This window comes from Panthera pardus, unplaced genomic scaffold (assembly GCF_024362965.1).
Source record: "Panthera pardus isolate Hobbes unplaced genomic scaffold, ASM2436296v1 HiC_scaffold_15, whole genome shotgun sequence".
In the NCBI taxonomy this organism is placed as follows: Eukaryota; Metazoa; Chordata; class Mammalia; order Carnivora; family Felidae; genus Panthera; species Panthera pardus.
Window position 1 is genome coordinate 40,349,780 of NW_026526710.1, and position 23,743 is coordinate 40,373,522.

General features: G+C 46.0%; 1 protein-coding gene across 3 annotated transcripts in view; it reads left to right on the forward strand.

The window, feature by feature from the left end:
• CABLES1 (Cdk5 and Abl enzyme substrate 1) overlaps positions 1-23,743 on the forward strand; it is a 114,220-nt gene that overhangs the window by 40,893 nt on the left and 49,584 nt on the right. For 2 of the 3 annotated variants that reach the window (XM_053902502.1, XM_019465556.2), the window contains exons 2-3: positions 7,185-7,256; positions 12,725-12,817. In XM_053902502.1, coding sequence (XP_053758477.1) covers positions 7,185-7,256; positions 12,725-12,817 — 165 coding nt within the window. Of the gene's footprint in view, positions 1-7,184; positions 7,257-8,072; positions 8,308-12,724; positions 12,818-23,743 lie in introns of those variants that run through there. The other variant, XM_019465558.2, reaches the window with a different exon arrangement.

Below are 23,743 nucleotides of genomic sequence, written 5' to 3' on the forward strand. Positions count from 1 at the left end.
TTCTTCTATCCTGCTCAGATGCCGCAAGTGTCCCCAGTGATGGAGACAGATTGCAGCTTTATCCCAAGGCAGAGTGCCGTTCCCACTGCCCTTGCTTTTCCTTTCCACGGTTTCAATCATTGACAAATCTTTATATTTACATTTATAATTAGATGTGGAACTAGCAAAGAGCCTGAGAGGATATACACCAGACTCTTGGGTTTTTTTGTTTTTGTTTTTTTAATGCTTGTTTATTTTTGAGAGAGAGAGAGAGTGAGTGAGGGAGAGGCAGAGAGAGAGGGAGGCACAGAATGCGAATCAGGCTCCAGGCTCTGACCTGTCAGCACAGAGCCCGACGCGGGGCTTGAACTCACGAACTGTGAGATCAAGACCTGAGCCAAAGTCGGATGCTTAACTGACTGAGCCACCAGGCGCCCCCACATACACCAGACTTATAAAGAGTGTCCTCTGGCCCTTGGGGTTTGCTTTTCATTTCTTAGTTTCTACTTCATACATTTCCTGATTTGATTTTTTTTTTTTTTTTTACAGTGAGATATATTACTTTTATAGTCACAAAAGCAGTACAAATTCCACTTGGGAAAACGAATGTTTAATAAGCTCAAACAGAAGAAACTTATTTTAAACATCACGTCTTCTACCTGCCAACTGCCCAGCTGTCCCTTCTCCCTTCCCACCGTCCCACTAGATGAGCGTCTGCTGTCTCCCTCTACTTCCTGTTGCAGTGAGGCATTGGGAAGCTTCCTGAGGGTGACTTCTGGCTTCTGTTGACCAGCCTGGGAATTCATATATTGAATAGGAAGAGCCTACCAATAGTTGTGCATAGAAAAGCATTGAGTGGAAGGTCAGGTGCTTTTTGGGAAAAGTCCATAAGAACCCACCTGCCTGTTGATGGAGTTCATCGTTGCATTCAGCCAGCCTGAACTGAGTACCTGCTGTTTGCTGAACATGCTCCATCCCTAGGCCACAAAAGTGGTCCCTTCCCTAAGCCAGCCCTTTGTCTAGTGTGGTTCAGTTTTGTCTGAGGGAGAGAGATAGAGACATAGGTAACAAAGCAAATAAATTACAAGTGTGCACATGTCTTGTGACCATGTTAATAGGTTATTTTTATGGTTGTTGTGTTTTTCCTTTTTTGGGTCATAATAACTGTCTGAATGGATTTGAGGTAGCCATGACTTCAGCTTGCCCATTAGCTGTACAGCAAGTATCCGTGATGCCCTCACTTCTTCACACGTGTGAAGACATAACTGTGCCTGCCAGTGGCCCATCTTATAGCCAGGAAGGGGGCTCCTTACATGGGGGAAAACTGGAGCCACAGAGGAAATTGCCTTTTTGTTAGGATAGCATTGGTTGGCCCAGATGGCGTACGTCCCTTCTTGCTCTCAAAACTCATGTTTTGATCTCAGATTTTTAATGGGCCCCAGGGTTCCGGTGGGCAGTCAAGGGAGAGAGCATTGATCCAGCCTTACTTCCTCATTTGACACTGAGCCTAAGGCCAGGGGCCACTTTCCTTGTCAAATGCTGGTCCTGTCAGTGTCACATGCTGTCCCCTGTGGTGCCCTCTGCCTGATGTTGGCTTTTGGGCCAAGCTGCTTCTTCAGGTCACCCCATAGGGGGATTGGCCTTGATCATCTGGCCCAGGATGACCCTGCCTGGCCTCACTGATCAGCAGGGACAGCAGCGAGCCCAGAGTCCAGCTCTGGTGAGGTTCTTTGGGCAGTTGCCCCCCCTGCCCACATCAGCGTTCTCTCTCTCTCTCTCTGAGACACTCTGCTTACTGTGCTAAGAAGAGATGCCCTTTTTCCAGAAGCTCTGATGGAGATGCCCCGGGCACGGCTCCCACCTTGCCCCTTACTCTCCTGGGGTCCCCAGAATCACTGCTGACTGGGCCGGCAATAGGTATGGCCAAGCCTTTGAGGATGGCCAGGCAGCTGGGCCCACTTACCCCACCCATCAGTTTGTGTGGGTAGTCATTGCTCTTGCCCTGAAAGTGGAGCTGCTGACATTTTGGTGCCTAAAAGACACTTTCAGAATCCTGGCCCTGGGTCTTCCCTTGTCCAGTCCCCTGTTAGCCCAGTCACTTGTTTTTCTGTGTGATTTTTTTCTCTTCTCCCAGGGACCTTTCCTTAAGTTTTCAGTGTAAGTGGATTTATTATAACCAGCCCTGGGTCCCAGGAGCTCACAGTGACTTCCTCTGCGGTGAACCATCAGCCCTAATGATAAAGTGGATTAATTTGGTCCAGGTAGGTGTATCCAGATAGGCAGTCTTGTCATGAATTAGCATTTCCTTATCTAGACAGAGTCCAGCGTTCAAAAGATACTGGGGACTTTAGGGAGGCTGGCATGTACAGTTGTTGAATGTGAGCCACGTTGGCCTCAAAAGTGTTAAGGGACAGTGTGGAAGGCCCCAAATCATAACCGTCAGACTGGGCAGGGAACCTTGAGTTCTGACGACTCGCCCTGAGGACCAGTCATGGACTCTTCCCATTCAATCATGTCCACACGTAATGCTTGGGCTCTTACTTAATGTCTACTTGCTTAAGAAGGCCAAGTGTTCTTTTTCGGTCATTAAAACCTGCGAAGACCCCTGCTTGTTAACTGTGCCTGATGAGGAGGAGTTTGCATGGTAATGGACTTAGTTTATGAGGCAGATTGCAGGGTGAAAAGTGCCTGGTGAAGCTTGGCCACCTTCCCTAAGCTTTCTCTTCCATTTCAGGCTTTCTGAGATAGAAAGCAAAGGGGGAGGTTATTACATACCTTGAAAGGATCTAACAAGGGGCAGAGATGAGCACTGCTGGGTTAACACCACAGGACATGCCCTCGTGGCAGTGAACAAAGGCTTATTTTATGTGGGAAGGGCAGGCACTGCATTTTTGTTTTCATGGTGCCTTTGACCATAATGTTCTTTGCAGACTGTGTGTCCATCTCAAAGAATACAGTTGATCCTAGGGGCGCCTGGTGGCTCAGTCGGTTGAGTGTCAACTCTTGATTTCTGCTCAGGTCATGATCGCAGGGTCATGGGATTGAGCCCTATGTTCCATGCTCAGCGCAGAGCCTGCTTAAGATTCTCATATTCTCTCTCGCTCTCTCTCTCTCTCTCTCTCCCCCTCTCCCCCTCTCCCTCTCCCTCTCTCTCCCTCCCCTTCTCTCTCTTTCTCTTTCTTGCTCTTTCTCTCTTTCTCTGCCCCCCTCTCCTTCTACTCCCTCCTCCCCTGGCCTTCTGCCCTTGTCCTTATCTGTTCTCTCTCTAAAACAAAACAAACCAAAACAACCAAACAAACAGTTGACCCTAAACAACATGGGGGTTTAGGGGCACTACCCCTCCTTCCCCCACCCCTGTGCGCAGTGGAAGATTTGCATGTTATTTTTTACTCCCCCCAAACCACTAATAGCCTATTGGTGACTGAAGCCTTACTGATAACAAATAGTCGACTAACACATATTTTGAATGCTATATGCATTATATACTGTATTATAATAAAGGAAGCTAGAGAAAAGAAAATGTTACAACCATAAGGAAGAGAAAATACACTTACAGTACCGTTTGGTATTTTTCAAAGAAAATTCACATGTAAGTGGACCTGCACAGTCAGTCCTGTGGTGTTCAAGGGTAAAGTGCAGATTGTTTGGTCCCATTCATGAAGAAGAGAGTCACATCCACTGAATTTAGAGGAACAAGTGCATATCTGGGTTTGGGGATTTTTTTTTTCCCCTTTAAGGAATCCAGACCTTAAATTCCTGTGTGTGTGTGTGTGTGTGTGTGTGTGTGTGTGTGTGTGAGAGAGAGAGAGAGAGAGAGAGAGAGAGAGAGAGAGAGAGAAACTATACCTGTTCAGCTCATGAAGAGAGTATCAAATGTATTGACTTTTAAAAAACAAATCCTGGGCACCTGGCTGGCTCAGTCAGTAGAGCATGCGACTCTTGATCTTGGGATTGTGAATTCAAGCTCCGTGTTGGGCATACAGATTACTTTTTAAAAATCCTCATAAATGTATGGAAAGATATATTTGAATTTGGTTATTTTTCAAATAAGCACCTTTCTTTTCTGGTATAGGAAGAGCTACAGGCAGCTTTTTGATAGGGAAATTATCAGATTGTGTGCTTTTGTGAACGGACCTATCTTTCCAGGGTGAACACCCTGGTCTCAATGTTGGATGAGAGCCTGTGGGGTCCCCGTTGCCCGCAAGGGCCTCGTGTGTTCACCATGGGATTCACTTGGCATTTGCAGCTGGAGTGCTGGCCTTGCTGTTCTTGGAGAGCATGGGAGGCAGCCCCAAATGCTGGAGGAGATTGAGGGGTTATTAATGAAATTCCTTGGAGGTTGTTCCATGGATTCCCCCTTGAATATGAGCTCCTTGAGGACAGGAGTCCAGCCTGGGTCTGCTCTGTGTTCCCCACAGGTCAGGCTCATAGTTTGTGTGGGTCAGCACAGGGTGTGTTGAGAAAATGCACAAGCCTGGCCTTTGCTGGGGCCTTGGGTTGTATCTTTGCTCCCCAAGGAGCCAACCCCAGAACTTCTCAGTGGACCTCTGTTAGGATAATTGTAGGAGGGGAGGAGGCTTTGAGGTTGCTCTGTCACCCACCCTGGTTGTAGATTGTGCAGAACATGAAAATGTCTATTTACTGGCCGTCTGAAAATATTGTTCCACAAAAGAAGGCTCAGAGTGTAACAGAATTTGTTGAGATTTCCAGGATCTGAAACCTATGCTTTATTTCTGCCTGTGGATATAAATTAGGTCTAATGACAATTTAGGAGTGCATACTTAAGTTAATATTTGACTTTTGATTTAAAAAGTTAGAACATTATCCAGAGATCAACAGACTAAACATTTCAGTGACTCCCTTCTAGCTGTGGAGGAGAATACTGGTGTTAAGTGAGAAGGTTGGGGGTGCTGATTTCATAGATGACCAATGCATCAGCAAAGGTGCCACGTAGTTATGCTTAGAGGGTATAGGTAGGTGTTGAAGGAGCATGTGCTGCGCGTGGGCTCAGGCACAAGGCATTTTGAGAGCCCTGGCTACTGACTGGGGTTGGAGGAGGGGCCAGAGCTAGGACAGCCAGCCTAATCCTAGCCAGTTGGGCTGGGGTGAGGGAATGGTGGGGGAGGTGCCAGGTCAGAGTGCAGCCTCAGTGGGGGGCACTGGAGTGTCATGAAAAACCCAGTAGCAGAGTGCCTGGGTGGTTCTTTTGGTTGAGTGTCCAACTTTGGCTCAGGTCATGATCTCAGGGTTCACGAGTTCAAGCCCCGTGTCAGGCTCTGTGCTGTCAGCTCGGAGTCTGGAGCCTGTTTCGGTTTCTGTGTCTCCCTGTCTCTCTGCCTCTCCCCCCCTCGCACCGTCTCTTTCTCAAAAAAAAAAAAAAAAAAAGGTAGCTACTGATCATTTTTTGTCCTGTGCCAGGGACTCTCTGTTTCTTAGTTATTCTCCTTTTCCTATTTCGTAGATGAGGAAACTGAGGCTCAAAGGTTAAGGACTTTTCTAAATATCCAAAGCCCCTGAACTCCAGGACTGAAATCTGAGTTTGTCTGACTCCCGAGTGCATGGTCCTTGTGGAAGTCCACCTGCCTCTGGATGGGGAATGCGGGGGGCCCGATCCCCGAGAACTGTGATGTGGGGGGGGTATGACTGACTGGGCATCTGCCCTATACCAGCCTGGGACTCTGCACCAAACAGATTTAGTACCCAGAAGTGCTGTGCTGCAACTGAGGGTCCAGATGGGTCAAAACCACAGCTGCAAGGTGTTGTCACAGGGGCCCTGGGATAGCTGAGTCCCTGCAGTTATAGGGCTGCGCACAACAGTCCCCCTTAGTAATGAATTGGCCACTTATAAACTATAAAATCAGTTCCCATCCCCCTCAGCACCTGTGGACCCTCTCAGGTTAAGACCATTGTCTCCTCACAACCATTGCCTCAGATCTGGGCTGACTGTTAGAAATCTGGGAATATGATGGAAATGGAAATTTACTGTAAGTCAATTGCAGAGTGACACTGCAGATCTTGCAAAAGGTCCAGTGTGTCAGGAAGACACTGAAGGTAGCGTTATAGAACTCTTGGTGCTCCCACACGGACAAATGAAGGTCTGAGAGAATGCCCGTTTACTGTTGAAGAGCAAAGACTGTTCTAGATGACTGCTTTAGAAAGGATTTGATACCGAAAGATTAAGAAAGGTTCTTCAAAAATTGATGAAGCCCTTGAATAGTTGGCAAAAATGACCTTTCTGATTATCTTATTAAAAGTAAAACATAAAGCGAAAGGTAGTTGTTCAGAAAAAGTACACACAAGACAGAAGTTAAAACATGTTTCATTTCTTGTTCTTTAGGACAAATTAGAACATGGTTATAACTGCATGTTCTTAACCTAATTTTATCAAATGTATTATAAAATAGGCTTATCCTTCTCATTTTAGTCCCTTTTTTTCAAAGTAAAGACCCAATCGGATTTTTTCTATCCACCCTCCTCAGCCAAACCATTTATTATGAAATGATGGTCTTTGTTCAAATGGATTGATTGTAAAGTTACCAGCCACCATGCAACCCTGGTCCCTATACCAGATATTCTGTTAACTAGGACCTGTTCTTATTTTAATCTGGCAAAAGAAACTAGATTAAGGAGGTTTTAGCAGATGGTTTGCAATTCTTTAGCAGCCCGGAAGAGTCCATATTTTGCCTAATCGTGCCTTGATATCTATTCTTACTGGTGTGTGAGAAACTCTCCCAAAGGAGTAATGTCTTCCAGAGATCACAACTTTTTTTTTTTAATCACATCCTAATGATTTTCAGATTTTATTTAACATGATTTTAAAATTTAGTATTTATCAGTTAACCTGGTTCAGACAACTGATATTTGAATACTTAACAGTATTATCTAATGCTTTAGAAAAACTGCACACAGTATCCAAGTTATATACTGTAAGAGGCACCTTGTCTTTTTTGAGGGAATCATAGCATAAAAGAACCACCTTCCCTGATCACCACAAAGCGGCCCTATTAACCAGGGAGAATGCTCAGGACTCAGCAAGGCAAGATGGGCTTGGCATTCAGGGTGCAGGCTGGGAACATGGCAGCCTCTTTAAGATAGCTCGTGTCCAGTCTTTTTTTTTATTTTTTAGAACAGTTTCAGATTTACAGAAATGCGTGATCCATTTTACAATGCAGTTTTAACTCCTAGGTTTTTCCCTCTCTCTGCAGACGTCGCCTCATTTCCCAGAGATCATCCTTGGAAACCCTGGAAGATATTGAGGAGAATGCCCCTCTACGGAGGTAAGTTTTTACTGTTGCATGTAAATGGCCTGCATTACAATACAGAAAAGTTTGATTTTTTTTTTTTTTTTTTTTTTTTTTTTTTGTCCTTGGTCTACAGAATTAAAATTTTTAAATAATGGCCTCATCTCCAGACTCATAGTTTGGAAATCCCAACCCTGAGGACCATTGGGGCACTATTAAATCTCAGTTATGTATTGGAAAAGCGCAGTTTGCATGTGGATTTGGGTGCTGTTTGCTTTTCAATTTGAAAGCTGCTTCTTGATGAAGACGAGCCCATTATTGTCTCAGCTTTCTTAGGTTCAGTGACACAGTAATCACAGTCCTGGACTTCATTAGCAAGTGCCATCAGTAGTTGCTGGGGAAACTCAATTAGGATCGCCCTGGGGGCTTCTTTGGGGCTGAAAGTGATTTTTCCATTGGGATTAGAAAGGTGCTTGCGAAGCATCTGTGTTTGGGTGACGGCAGTTGCTGAGCTGTGCCAGGCCTCTGGCAGCTTTCCTTCCTCTAATCCTGCACCTTACCACCAACCCCCTTCTGTGCCTTGGTACCCCTGGCCCTCCGTCAGTGAAGGAGACCGTATTCACACAGGACTTCTCCTTTAGTCTTTGCAGCAGGGGAGCTAGGTTGGCCTGCTCCCGAAGGAGGTGAGGCAGCCTAGAACACGGTGGCTTCACAGGGCATGCGCCAAGGTTTCACGGGGCATGCGTGGCTGATGGCGCAGAGGGAGGCCCGCGGGAGAACGTGCGTTCCCATTGGCTCGCACCAGCTTCCGGAATCCTTGTCTGCATACCTTGTCCTTTAGGCCCTGGCTACGGCTGGGGAGTGCGGGCATTTGGGAGGGTGCCGGCATAGGTCTCACCCTGGAGCCGTTCCCTTTCCCGCCGGAGGTTTCACTCCCGGGTTAGTCCTGTCCACAGACCTCCTGGATGGAATGTGGAGCATAGACAGGTGGGGGGATCTGATCGAAAGTATTGGGTGACTGTGAGTCTCGCCGGTGATGTCATCCCAAAGAGAAAGTCCGGGCCACTTTCGAAGTCTTTCTGAAAACGTACGTAACCTCTGGGATCATCGTAGGGTGAGCGTGTGGCTGTGGGATTAATGTGGCTTGGGTGCAAGTGTTCTTCTATCCCTTACTATTAAATGTTGAGAGAAGCTCTTTCCTGAAGTAGCCGTACAAAAAGCTGCATGAAAAGTCCACTTAAGGAGCTGGCTCTGGTCCAGAGTAATCCTCGAGAGTGGAGGAGAGAGGTTCTCAGGTGGCACTGAGCGGCTTTGGCATTTGGGCAGGTAAGGTCACTCCTGCCACAAACGGGAAATCAATGAGTAGCACTAAAAAGCTCCTGGTATTTCTAGAGGCTGTGAGAAGCCTCGGTTAAAGCAGTGTGATAGCTGTGAGTCAAGGAAAACCAGGTAAAAAAAATGTTACTGCATCCTTGGGGATTCCAGGTGGTTACAGCAGGGGTGGGGGAGGGCGAGGAGGAACTACGCGCTGTGTTTCTGGTCACGTGTCACGTTTCTGGTCACATGCCGCTTGGTCACCTCTGTACCCTCCTCTCAGAATCTCTCAGGCTGATCCTCTGCACTCTACCCCTCAGCCCTACCATACCACGTTTGAACATACTGAAAAGGGCTTATCTGCCTTAACTATAACTTTATCCAATGCTTACTTATAGAATACTATACTTAAATTCCAAAAAGTCTCATGTAAATATAAAATTTAAAAAACAAGTCTGAAACCAAAGGAATTTGGGCAGTTTGAGAAGGCTTTATTTTCCCTATTAGACTTTTCTGAACTTAAAAAAAGTTCTAATATTTACTTAGAAATTATGAACACTGGGTGATGTATGGAATTGTTGAGTCAGTATATTGTACACCTGAAACTAATGTAACACTGTTAATTATACTAGAATTAAAAATAATAACTACCTTAGAAATGTACTTATTCCTAGGAAGTAAAATTGACATGGTATAGAAGGGATGTTGGTTTGGGAGTCAGGGGGCCTGAATTCTTGGTCTGATCCTTCTACTAGCTGGTTACGGCCTTGGACATTTTATTTAGCTTCTCTGGGGCCTCAGTTTTCCCATCTGTAAAATGGGAGGGGAAATTGATCTCTAAGGTCCTCTCCAGCTCCCAATTTTGTGAAATGAATGTACCAGTAATGACACTGAACTGTTTTGGGAACTGTGGGGGTGGAAGGCTATTAGCCCAACTTGCTTTTAAACTCAGCACATTGAACAAATGGCTGCAAGGCATCTATTAAAAACCTTTTGCATAATTAAGTGTATCCTGTAATCAGTGCTAACAAGAAAGAGCTAATCTTTCATTAAATTAGTTTTTAATTTAATTCTATCCTAATTTAATTTTGCATCACTTAAAATGTATGTTTTTAAATGGGTACTGAAATTAATTCGTTCTTTGCTTAACCTGCCACAAGCTGAGTGCTTAGTCTTCCAGTTTCCTTGGCAATTGTTGCTAATGCCACAGTTCTCTTTTAAAGCATTTCTTAGATTCTCTGGTGGTTGAGTTGAATGCTTTAAAAAAAAAATGCATGACAACAAACAACTTGCTGAAGGAGAGGCTGGATTAATAGCATATTCCCTTATAATCATGTGCTGATGTGTTATCTTTTTCAAAGGCTTGCTTGTCTCTGGCACATCACAGTTTGCTAGTAAGTTAGGGTCCTGCACCTACCTAGAATGAATTAAGCATTCACAGAGTGTTTAGACTGAGGAGTTTTCCGCCTGCCTGGTGGTTACCTTGTATCCTAGTATTAAGGACTTGGGACATTGCTACCAGGTGCCCAGAAAAACCTCAGTTCAGTGGTGGCAAATTTGGCAGCTGTCTCCACCTGCTCCTATTTTCCAGCCTGTCTCAGTTGGCTACTGCACCATAAAGTGTTAACTGATGCCTCCTCCCTTCCCTGTGAGTGGCAAAACCACCTGTGGCCCTTTTGCCGCCTTCCAGTTCTAGCAGAAGATGGGGGGGGGGGGGTGTAGTTTGTGCTCCAACCTGAAGGATAACAAACAGCTCTTCTTTTTGCAGGCATGGGAAGCAGAGAGAAGCTCAGGTCTTCTGTCCTCTGGGCTGGGCTGGGTACCAGCTTCCTGCTGCTGGGGGCAGGAGTATCTATCCACTACCCCCACAGTCTAGCTCTTGGCTCACTGCCCTCCATCTGGGTGGCTCAGGAGGCTCTCCTTTTTGGGAGGAAGCAGGGTAAGGGTGTGAGGACACTCCTGGATACTTAGGCCCTATCCAGAAACCAAAGGAAGCATAACCTTCTGCTTTCAGAGATTCTCCTCTCTCCAGTGGCTATCTCTAGAATCTTCTGCAGTGTGTGTGAGAGACAATTGGGGACCTTGGGTGGGCTGCAGCCTCAAAGAGTCATTTTGGAGATAGACCTGAGGCAGTTTAGGGTCCTGGGTCTGCCTCCGGGAAGCTGCCCAAAGAAGGCAGAGTGAGGTTCCATGCCCTTGAACCTCAGTAAGACTAAATCTAACTTTGGAACCCTGGATTAGGAAGGGGTTGATGGGTGCCGTCTATTCAAACCCTGCCTGAAGGCCACAGGAAGCATCTACTAAATACAGGTCTTTAAAAGAATATGTCTTAAATCTAAGAATTCAGGACCCTTAGTCACAGCTGCAATTTTAAGAATATAGGAAGCAAATAATAACAAAATATGCATCCTTTGTAGCTAATGGTTGGTTAATCACAACACTGAAATTTGTGTATGAATATTTACATGTGTATACACACGTATGAATGTGAATGCTTGTATTTGAATGTGTCAGTGCTTGTATTTGAATGTGTCACTTGACAGTTTATGACTCTCTCCTATGTATTATTAACATTTCATCCTCACAACAACGCCAGGAAGGATCTGAAATCTTACTAGTGATAGGTCAGGGTGTCAGAATTGGTGGTGAGTTTGGGGCTGAAGGAAGGGAAGACTGGTTTCTGAAGTGTCTTGCAGGGCCACACAGGCTCTGAGCATGGTCCACGGATCCTGCCTTGATGTAGTGGACATGACTTGAAGGGAGGCTTTCCTTCCTGTAGACCAAAGGACTGGGAAACCCTGGTTTCCTGATGAAAGCTACCAGATATCTGATCTGATGTCTCTGCTTTAGCCTGTACTGCATCCACTTCAGTATGATTTTTTTTTTTCCTTCAAATTAAATGGAAAAAAAAAAATCATTCTCAGCACTCTCAGGGAATGGCTTCTAGGAAGACTGGCCCTTACTAGAGGCTGGCTAAGGGGGCTTGGAGGGATGTACACCTGAGGTCTGGACTGGGGACAACACCCAGTTTCCTTGAGCTGGGCCCTTAGAGTGGGTATGCAAGTCTGCTAGTTTGCCCGCTCCCCAGTCCTGTACCCTAGCCTGTCCCCACATCCCACCTGCGCTCAACTGTACATCCTTGTTGGGTTATCTTGTTAGTCTTACCTGAAGCCTCAAAGTTCGGAACTGACTAAACTTAGCTGGTGGCCCCAGCCCAGACCTCAGTGTAGCTTTGGGAAGCCAGGCACTGCTACTCCAAAACTCATTCTTGAAGCATAAGGTCCCAGGTACCCAGGCCCCATGGCAGGAGCCAGCCCTTAGGACCCATGGTCAGAAAGGCTTGAGTAAGACAAAAATTTTGGTAGCAAAAACCCAAATAGAAATGTCACAGCTCCCTTTTTCAAGACAAGACCAAATTTCAAACTCCTGTTTGTTGATTTTTTTTTTTTATTGCTGTTTTGCTTCTTGCAGTTGCCAGGTGAACTTTGAAAAATAGATAAATAAGCTCTTTTTAGCCTGTGGGTCAGTTCTGTTAGTCCTGTAGTGCAAGCAAATGCCGTATATTCCAGGAAAAAGGTAATTGGAATTCAAGTCATTTTGTTCAACAAATATTCATTTACAATTTATCTTGAAAACAGAAAGAAAGAAAGAAAGGAAACAGCCACTAGCTGGGCCTCTGCTTCCAGGCATAGTCAAGTTAAGCATTGAAGCAGCTGTCCAGGTGGCTCAGGGCAGAGTCCTGCTACAGAAGAAAAATGATTTGGTGTTGTTTTTAAACTGAATTTTCCAATGTTTTTCTTCCCCCTGTAAATTCTTTAAATTTACCATTTTCAGTTCCCATTACTGTTGTTGATACAGGAGAATTCTTTTTAAGATGACAAGAAAGAATAATGACTTTGGAATCCGTGTAGGTTATGTTATTGTAACTGAGGACAATAGTTTTCATTAGCTGGCTTTCCAGAGACCCATATAAATTATCATCAGGATTATCAAGGAAGTTGTCTTTCGTTGTTGTTTTTTTTTGTTTGTTTTTTTTTTTTAAAGCTTCCTTGCTTCCAGCCGTATTGTCCTCATTATCCTCAGGGATGATTCAAACCATTTGTCTGGTCTTCCTTCCTGTCTTTTTGTGGAGATGTCTCAGCTGTCCTGCAGGCAACTGACCGGGTTTTTGAAATGACTTTATTTTTCAGATGTCGAACTCTCTCAGGTTCGCCCAGACCAAAGAACTTTAAGAAGATTCATTTTATCAAGAACATGCGGCAGCACGATACCAGGAATGGCAGGTACCACTGTGACAGAAGTTGCCCCACCAGCCTCCCTGTTGTGGGAGGGGAGGGAGGGTCTGGTGTGGATGGGAGGAGGGGGGCCATTTAAACGGCCAGAGCTCTGCAAAGAGAAACCCACACTGTTAAGATGAACAGGACTTCATGGAACCTTCCCAGACTCTTTCTAACCCCCTCCCACCAGAAGTCTATAAAAAATAATGCTGCTTGATAGCGCCCAAAAGCTTGGTGAGAGTTTTAGGTTAACCGCAAATGGAATATTAAATAGCACTCGAATATATTTTTATAGAAAACTGAAGAGAGAAAGTTGCTTTTTTTTCTTTTTCTGCTTTGTTGGGCTTTGTTTTCTTTTTTTTTTTTTTTTTCATGAGGGCTACATGCTCTGGTCAGTAAATATCCCATCAGATCTGTGCCTGAACTTGGTTTTGGTGCTAACTTTGCTGACTGTCTTTAGGAAAGCAGAATGACAACTTTGCCAGCAGATTCTTTTTGGGCGCTGATTCGAATGCCTGGGCCTGCTGACATCTGGAGCACATGTTTCTCCAGCTCTTCCGTTGCTCTTTTGGAAAGTACTATTAAATGAAAATTACCGTAATTGAAATTCATATAACCTTGGTATTAAAACTCTCGCAACAAATAGATCAGAATCCTTGTTGCTGGCATGCTTATGACTAAATAGCCACGTCCGTTCGTGGGAGCCTGACAACAGCATGGGGACAGAGCCCCATAACTCTCGGGGTCCCTCATGCCCTTTACCTTTTAGGAATGTCTCCCTCCCACTGACCCATGACCTGGAAAGTGGTTTCTCTTGAATGGGAGAGTTAGAGATATCGCCCCAGCAGAGGTCCTGCCACAAAGACCATTTTGTGTTATTGCCTCCTGATATACAGAAAACCGTATGGGCCCTGCTAATCTCTAATCCATACCAAGTGCAAATTGGTAAACAAGTGTGTAGTTAGACTCATGGAATGACTAAGGCCCAGCATACTTGCCTGTTATTTGGTATAAAAAACACTGTATAACCCCCAAAATAACACTGATGATTACAGTTTTTAAAGACTTGTTTTCTTGAAGTTAATATCTGATTTTTTAAACCGACTTAAATAGGGAACATAATTTTACAGCTCTTCCGTGATTTCAGAATAGCAGAACTGAGCTCTTTCATCAAATAATGTTTACGTAGTTAGTGTATATTCCTATTTTAAATAGAGCTTTTAGTGAAAATATACCCGGCTGTCCTCTGTTGCAGAGATTGCTCTGAATTTCTCTCACTGCATCTCACCCTCACGCTTACTGGGCTTTATTCCTTTGACCATAGCGTTTTATTCTTCCTTTGAGGCTCTTAACTTAAACCTCACTCATGCCATGTTTAGTATAATTGCTCATTGTTTATTTACATTTGTGTTCTTTTCATAATCTCTTTAACCATAAAATAAACAGATAGCCTTTAATTCCTAAATCCAGTCAAGACCAAGCCAAAGGAGTGTGCCAAACAGATAGGATAGCCTTCCCCACCTCTCAAGGTGGGGATGCTGTCGAGGTCGCAGAGGCAGCCGACCACCTGGCCTGGTGGGGTAGTGACAGGACGTAGTTAATAAAATGTGTGGCCCGATGGGACTGCCAGCGCACATGACAGAGCCGGCCTTCCCGGCACACCCTTGACCCAGGAACAACATAAACAGTCCAGAAAGCATTCAGTTGCTAGCAGTTTTGCTGGGGAATTTTCAGAGGGAGCCAGGAAGGATTATTAGCTTATCTGAAGATCTGAGAACTGGAATTGATGGCAGGAAAGCAAGCTGAGAGCTGTTGTGGGGCCACAGGCTGTGGTCTGTGCCACGGCCGGTTGTATCTGCCCAGGTAAGAGCTGCTTTTCCTGTGCCAGAGGAAGATGAAAGGGCTGCAGGTGCTCTCCCTCCTTCCTCTGTGTTTTTAGCAAGGGTGTATCGACCTTAGATGGATGAAAGAAAGAATTGGAGAGGGCACCAGGAAGATAATACGGTTTCTGAGGTGACAGAAGGAAATTGTGGTCAAGAGCTGATGAATAGGAGGAGGATATGACCAGCCTTTTGAGAAAGGAAAGGAGAGTTGCCCCCCCCCCCCACCCTTGGGCAGCAGGCATGAGATCGTCCTGGCAGAGGGACATGTGGATGAGCTCTGGTCCAGCAGCGGTGGAGAGGAGGGATCCTGGTCATGCTCTTGGAAGAGAGGACTACTGCATCGGCAGGGGTCTCTGAATCTCCCACCTTCCACGTACTGAGGCGCATGCACAACACCACACCAGAGGGTGCATTCCTGCAGCGAGGATCGAACTCAGGTTTCTTGCCTGTGTTGGGAGGAATGAGGCTTTACAGAGAAGGCTGGAGGTGTTCATTAAAGAGCTTGGAGGGCTGTACAGAAAATGGAATGGCCTCAGTACTGGTATCCTGACTCCTCTTTAACTGGGGAAAGAGACTGAGAAGGGGCCTGCAGAGTCCCCAGGCCCAGTCCTTCAGCGGTTCCCACTCATGGTTGTGCCAGCTCCCAAGTCACCTTGTGACCACTGACTAGCACAGACCAGCCTCTCAAGACTGCACCCGCATCTGGGGCCCATTTGCTGCTCTGGAACTGAAGACCTCGGTGTTGAGGCTGCTCTGTCCCCAAGCCCGCTGACCGTGAGACTGAGGCACCAGTATAGATTGGGGGTTTGAGCTCAAAGCTCAGCAAGGACCAGTGCGGCTGACCCCAGGAGAGGAGAGCATCTGTTGTGAGACTCAGTGCCCGACCTGTGAGTGTGAAGCACAACTTAAGATGAGAAGGAGAAAAACTGAGAACCAAGTATGATAAAAGACCATACTTGCATCCAGCCCAAGTGGGTATAAAATGATCAGTAATATCAAAGGTAATCACTTAGAAACAAACTTTGGGGTCTCGGCCAGCCTCGTGTTCTCCCACTTCTCTCTGTGACATTAGAGGAATCTCTACTGATGTGTGAAGCAGAGGTGAGCACCTTCAATGGAAGATGTGGTTCTGATGGAGGATGGAATCTGCTTTAATGAAAAACTACCTTCACCTTCTTCAGAATCAGTGGAGCTTGTGTGACTGGCCTTGGGCACCTGCTGGAAGGCTTTGTGTGCGGATAAAGCACAGAGCACCAAGCTCAGGGTGTTTGGGGGTCATGTTGCAGACCCTTAAGCAAGGTGGGGCTGCGAAGGATGGAGCCTAGGTATAGGTTACAGACCCAGTGATGGAAGCTTCAGCTCTGCCTTTGGGACCACATGCCATCATGAGTTCTTTACCAGCCCTGCATGGTGCTTCAGCTCCTGGCAGCTCGGGGAAGTGGTGAAGGGAGCTGCTGTGCTCTGGTTTCACTTCTGTTCTTTTTTTTTTTTTTTTTTTTTTTTAATGTTTATTTATTTTTGAGACAGAGAGAGACAGAGCATGAACGGGGGAGGGTCAGAGAGAGGGAGACACAGAATCGGAAACAGGCTCCAGGCTCCGAGCTGTCAGCACAGTGTCAGCACAGAGCCCGACGCGGGGCCCGAACTCACAGACCGCGAGATCATGACCTGAGCCGAAGTCGGCCGCTTAACCGACTGAGCCACCCAGGTGCCCCCTTCTGTTCTAACACAAAGACAGGTTGGTGATGGGAAAGTTGTGTCGGACTTGATGTTTGTGAAAAGAAGCAGTGCTTGGCTGGGTTTTAGAAAGATAGATCTCAGAAAATTCAGACTACGAAGTCGATTCTGGTGGCTGCAACCACATGTCCAAAGGGATTATAAAGTATGAGTATCATAAAGTGATAATGGGTAACATTTATGGAGTGTTTACTGGGTACCAGGCTTCTAAGTACTTTATTTCATTAACTCAACTCAGGAGGTGTTTGTGGAGTGAGTGGACAGAGGTTTCAAATGACTTTCAGTCTTCAGAACTATGTATCTTGAGGAATGGAAAGAATTTAGAAACACAGATAATCCTTGAAACAATCTTATGAGGAAGGTATTGCTGTTGCGTTAAGTAGAATGATGCCTGCCAGAGATGTCCATATCGTAACCCTGTAAATATGCTGGTTACATGGCGGGGGGGGGGGCTAGGTCTTTGACCAGCTGCCCTTAAAATAACAGGATTATCCTGGATTATCTGGGTTTGCCCAAAGTAATCACTGGCTTCTTAAAGGCAGTAGAGGGAGTCAGGAGAGTCAGTGTCAGAGTGATGTGAGAAAGACTTAACTGGCCATGGCTGGCTTTGAAGATGGGGAAAGGAGCCATAAGCCAAGGAATATGGTGGCCCCTAGAACCTGGAAAAGGCAAGAAAACAGGTACTTTTTTGAGCCTTCCTTCAGTGGGAACTGGCTCTAACCCCTCTGTGTTGGCACCACGAGACCCGTTTCAGAGTTTTTACCACCAGAGTCATAATAACTCCTTTGTTTTAAGCCACTGACTTTGTGATAATTTGTTACTGCAGCCATAGGAAACGAAAACACTCATCATCCCAGTTAACAAGGGAGGAAGCTGGAGTGCATGGCTGGAAAGTAGGGGGTGGAATCCACATCTAGGCATTGGATTTTAAAACTCATTCTCCTAATAAGGGAAAGGTGGGCGACAAAAATCCAAATATAAGACAGCATGTCATGGTGAAATTTGAGAAAACTATTGAATTCTAATTTTTAAAATCCATTAGCTAAAGACTAAAGACTAATAAAAGAATGGCTTAAGAAAACTTATAAGAATAGTGTGAAGGGCCCTAAAGTCCATAGTGAAGGAAAGACTGATGAAAGAAAAATTGGCACCCTCATACGTAGCTGGTGGGAATGTAAAAGCCACTACGGAAGACAGTTTGGCAGTTCCTCAAGAAGTTAAACATAAAATTACCTTATGACCCAGCAGTTCTTCTACCAGGTTAAGGCCTAAAGGAATTCAAAAGAGGAACTCAAACGCATAGTTGTATGCCCACGGTCATAGCATAGCAACATCATTTACAACAGCCCAAAGGTGGAAACAACCTCAGTGTCCATGAGCAGATAAGTGGATAAACAAAATATGGTATGTTCATACAAAGGAATATTATTCAGCCGTAATAAGGAATGAAGTGCTGATACATGCTATGATATGTATAAACCCTGAAAACATTATGCTGACCGAAATAAGACACAAAAGTTAAATAGTGTATGATTCCATTTATACAGAATACCCAGAATAGGTAAATTTATAGACAGTAGCAGATGAACAGTTACCAGGGACTGGGTGAAGGGACACAGAGTTGCTGTTTGGGGCAATGGGAAGGTTTTGGAAATAGTGGAGATGATGGCACAGTATTGTGCACGTACTTAATGATGCTAGATTGTACGCCGAAAAATGGTCAAATGTATATTACATATAAATATAATGTATTTTGTGCCAATAAAAGAAAATGCCAGCGATAGCTATGGTCCTTTTAAAACCATATTCAAAAGAGGGAGGGGAGGGATGGTAAACTTCTTGGGGCTAATGGTACAAGGACAGAGCAAATGTCCGCTGCTGGCTGTTTTAGCTTCAAGTACAGCTGTGAAGTACAGACTCTAAACAGAGCAGTGTTCTCGGAGCAGTGTTCTCAGCATACTGGAGGCACTCAGGAAACAGATATCATTTATTGTGGAAGAAGCAAATGGAGAAGCCTTACATTTTAAGTGAGTTCTAGTCTTTGGGACTAGATCCCAGGAAATGGAAAGAATTCAGAAACACAGATGATCTTTAAGATGCCATGGAGAATAAAAGAAGTTCTAAGTCGAATGGCAGCCAGATGTTGCCTTCAAAAAGTCAAAAAGAGACTAAGGTGGTAGCAGAGGGTGAGTTCTAATAATCACAGGCTAGCAAGCAAGCCCAGAGCAGATTGCGAGCAAAGCTCTGGAAGGGACTGGGAAGCAGATGGTTTTCAGAAGTCAGCATGACTTCACTGAGAAAAAGTCATGCTAAGTTAACTTCATCTCTGTATTGATGGAATAACTAGGGTAGTAAATGAGAAGACTGCCATAGACATGACATTTCTTGATCTCGGAGAAATGTTAGACTGTTCGTCATTATCACACATGCCAGCGTTTGCTGGGTGATTGTGAAGCTGGAGAACCTGCAGGCAGCGGGAAGTTGTTAGCCGGCTCTAGTCAGCCTGAAGGGAGGTTGAAGAAGAATAGCACATGGTATTCCCTCGAGCGTATTGCCTCCTCTGCAGAGGGAAGGCCAGTACGCCTCAAACAGGAGACCAAAGGCAGGAAGAGAAGGAGGATGTGTTACAGATGAGGACCACGCAACTCAGTCCCACAATCGCTGGAAATGCTAGGCCCAGCTCACTGAGATTAAACCCAGCAGGGATAATAAATGCAGTCGAGGTAGATGATCATTTACAGTACAGGATAAAGGCTTTTCACAAGTTTGTGTGAAAGATCTTGTGGAATTTAGATAGACCGTGTTTTCCAGAGAGCCTAGCAGTGTGTTGGAACTACAGAGTGAGCTAATTAACTTGTCCTAATGGAGGGAAATGTATCGCTTTCACACCCAGCCTGGGTCAGTCCCATCTGCCATGTTGCGATCAGCCTGAGTGCCCTGTTTTAGAACACTGGATTTGTATTGGGATGGCCTCACTGCAGCGGACTAGGATTTTCTAAGCCCCTTCTTTACGGAAGGATGGATGATTACGTGTAGCAAATGGGAACAGCCAGGTTGTCCATCTCGTTTCAGTGAACTGCCTTATACATAAACAGCCATTTTGGGGGAAGGAGACATGTGCATCCAGACAGAAGGTGCTGGTAGAGTAGTTCCTTAACTACACAGAATGCAGAGTGATACCCGTAGAGGTACTGGCCTGCCCTGTGCTGGGACTGCTTCAGGTGATGGGATGTATCTGTAAATGAAGCAGACAAAGATCCCACTTTAAGGACTTACTGGCTAGCTGGGGAGGCAGCCAAGAAAACCTGTCCTGTCAGAGATGGGACAGATGTGCTGTGGAGGAAAGCTGAAGTAGCTGAGGGGTTGGGGGTGTGGAGACAGGGCGTGTGGTGGGCCAAGGCTTCACTGATGAGGAGACTTTTAAGCAGAGGTCTGAAGGAGGCGAGGGAGCCAACCCTGTGCCGTCCCCGCCAGTGGGGAAGGACATGGAAGGTGGGTGGGACGGCAACTGCGGAGTCACTAAGGCTGGATCGTTCACTGACGAGTGTGTCTGAGGAACTTTAGGAAAGTTGGTGTCGGTGGAGTAGAGACAGGGAGAGAGGAGGAGACAAACCCTGAGAAGTCCTGCAGGATAGATTGTGATGATGTCTGCTTTTATTGTCAGCAAGATGAGAGCCATGGAGGGTGCCGAGCAGAGAGGACCAGTGTGGTCTGACTTGCATTTGAACAGGAGCTTAACCAACCATCAAGGGCAAGCATTGCAGGACCTTTTTGGTAACCTTATTCTTACAGAAAATTAAGGGATGTGTATATTGTGTATTGTCTTTTAAAAGAGACAAGTTTTTTCAAAGATTTTTTTAAGATTTATGTATTTTTGATAGCATGAGCAGGGGAGGGGCAGAGAGGGAGACACAGAACCCAAAGCAGGCTCCAGGCTCTAAGCTGTCAGCAATGAGCCCTATGTGGGGCTCAAACCACAAGATCATGACCTGAGCCGAAGTCAGACGCTTAACCAACCGAGCCACCCAGGTGCCCCTGATAATGAAGTTTAAAAATGACTTGGGTGGTGCCTGGGTGCCTTGGTTGGGCGTCCAACTCTTGATTTTAGCTCAGGTCATGATCTCATGGCTCACGGGATCAAGCCTGCTTGGGATTCTCTCTCTTCCCCTTTCTCTGCTCTTCCCCTACTCATTCTGTCTCTCTCAAAATAAACAAACTTCTAAAAATGACTTGAGGCCTCTAGAAAGTTGTTACAGATACATGAGCAAAACCCTCTGTCACAAAAGAGAGGTGACCAGTGATCAACAGTGATCCCATGCCAGAGTGTCTGGAACAGGCCCCCCGAAAATCCTGTGAAGGAGGGTGGTTGGCAAGCGGGATCTGCTGCTGAGTAGAGAAAAGCCAGGTACCCTTCGATTTCCTCTGCATCTGTGCCAAGAGCCCCACTGTCTGCTGGCGACAAGAGGTTAAACACAAGTGAAGACAAACCTCGTCCTCAGGGACAAGATACACCTTTGAAAATGACCAACATTACAAGGCCAGCTAGTACGAGTGGAGAGCTGATTGCTGGGGAGGTAGAACTGGGCCATCGGAATGGAAAGTGGAGCCTCTAAGCCTGAAGATCAAAGACTAGCAGGTGGCCTAGTGACCTTTCAGGAATGTCTTAGTGACCCTCATGGTCCTATTAGGAAAGGACCTTTTCTCCTGGTGCTTCCAGTTCCCGAGCCACAAACATTTGTCTTTGAGAATGATAGGAGACAAGAGCCGTCATTTCAGATGGGTGACCCCCCTCCCTCAGGCGTATAGCCGTTATTTGGCACTGTTTGGAAGTGATCTGGTTTTCAGACGTCTGGCTGCCAAGTACACTGGAAGTGCCCACCTCCTGGGTCTGCTTTGAGAACCATTTCACTCAGAACAGGCAGAGAAATGTTCTTTGCCGTGACTGACTGGGCTGTCTCCTCCTTTGGGAGGAATTTTCAAAGAGGTTTGAAAGGGTTTGAGAATGACAAAGAAGTGAGCTAGACCATTGCGTCTTTAAAGTGTGGACTCAGTAGGAAGGAAAAAATATAAAAGATTTCGGCGCCCTTTATCTGCTTTCCAAAGTCAGTTGGTAAAAGTATGGTAACTGAAGTCAGGTTGCAGCCTTTCCTTTTTATACTGAAAATTTTGGAGGGAGGGCAGGGGACGGGTAATAACTAAATTAAGAGCTTGCCTGTGATCTCATCAGTCCCAATCTGTCAGCCTAGTTTAGTTTGAAAAATGAGTTGGAGGAAATGGCACATCTCAAAAAAAATAAAACCCCTAGTTAAGTTGTGGACTGGCCTTCTTGAAAGTGGAAAAATGGCGTTGCCTTTTCTCCCTCAAATGAATGCATCTGACTTGATAGATGGTGAGCCTCTTCTGTGAGTCTCCGTGCAACATCTGCCCTTCCCAAACAGGCTTTTCCCATCAAAGAACTCTTGTTGCTCCTTACAAAACCAGAACCCGCCATTCCTCAGTAGCACTGGCTGGCGCAGAGGCATCCTTATTTGTATTCATCTGTCTGTAACCAGCCGACAGCACAACCTCAGGCCTGGGGGCTACGAGCAGACAGACTGAAGAAGCCTTCGGCAATCCCCAAGCCTCCCTTAGATTCGGCCCGAAATGGCCCCCAGGATCACCCTCCGGTGTGCTGACCCAGTGGCTTTCCTTTGCACCTTCCCTGGTGCTGCGAGTGGCAGGAGCGAGGGAGGAGCTGGGCACGTAGACCACCCGCCAGGGATGCTTGTGCCTTGGGGTGCGCACCGCATGCTAGCTTCTATTATTTGTGTCTAAGAAACAGGGAGGTTATACTGGGACTCTGCACCAAGCTTTGCAGGGATTACTGTCAGTGCTTCGCACGCACAGATGTATTCAAAGTATACAAGCACTTGTTGCTTTTCAACCGGTTTGATTTACAGGAAGTAAAATGAGCCACAGAGAAAGAGTTTGGGAGTTGGGCAGAACCTTCTCTGGGTGGTTCTGCTTCAATTCTCTGCTTGGTGAGAGGGCTTGGGGACCCCGGGGGAGACCAGATCGTGGTCCCCACCAGTGGTATGCAGCAGTTGGAGGAGAAAACCATAATGCAGATGGCTTCAGGCCAGGGCCTGCGACACAGCTACCAGTGCTATCCTGGAAGTGCAGAAGAGCAGGTAGCAGAGGGCTCCAGGGCTCGAGGGGAGACTTCCTTAAACTCGCGCTCGGCTTGTTTTCCTCCCATCTCCCTGTTAGTGAATTCTTAGGCTGAGTCCCAACCCCAGTACTTCAGAATGTGATCTCATTTGGAAATAGAGTTGTTGCAGATGTAATTAGTTGAGATTGTACCAGAGCAAGGTAGGCCCATAATCTTAATATTGGTGCCCTTGTTAAAAGGGGGAAATTTGGAGACAGACCTGCACACAAGGAGAATGCCGTGTGTTATATTGCTGCCTGCTGAGGCACTACCAGAAGCTGGCAGAGAGGCCTGGAGCAGACCCTTCTTTGGTGCCTTCATCAGAGGGAGTATGGCCTGGTGGACACCTTGGACGGGACTCTGGGCCTCCCGGAGCAAGAGACCACTGGTTCTGGTGTGTAAGCCATTCAGCACGTGGCCCCTTGTTATGGCAGCCCCTGCAGACACACTCCCTTTCTTGTTCGCGTGGCTGTTAGGCGCTCCACTGCCTGTCCTGTTGTGGGGAGCTCACCTAGCCACAGTTTTGGTCATGGTCACTGTCACCGTCACAGTCACTAGTCACCATCTTAACCACCCCCAGGCTTCTTGTGCCTCAGGACCCACTCCCTCCCCAGTTTGGGAAGCCTTTCAGGAGCTGGCCTGCAACCTTAACCTGTTTCTGCTCCTCCTCTACTGCCAAGCCACCATCCAGCTATGCAGAATTATTTACAGTAGTTGCATGGTTATGAGAAGAGTTTAGTGATCCATGGAAGAAATAGCCACAGAAATTACACATGGAGCTGAAATATTGTGCTTTAACTTAAAGCATATTGGTGGTCATCCGTTCAGCAGGTTTCTTGTTTGTTTGTTTTATTGAGGACATTTTATTTAATTTTTGAAGTTTATTTTTATTTTATTTTGAGAGAAAGTGCAAGAAGGGGGAGGGGCAGAGAGGGGGGGAAAAAATCCCAACCGACGTGGGGCTCGAACTCCTAAAACTGTGAGATCGTGACCTGAGCTGAGATCAAGAGTTGGATACTTAACTGACTGTGCCACTCTGGTGCCCCATTCAGCCGGTTTTTTGATGCCAAAAAAAGGTTTTTCTTTGCTTTTGGGCCCATGGATCAGACTCTGTCTCTGGCA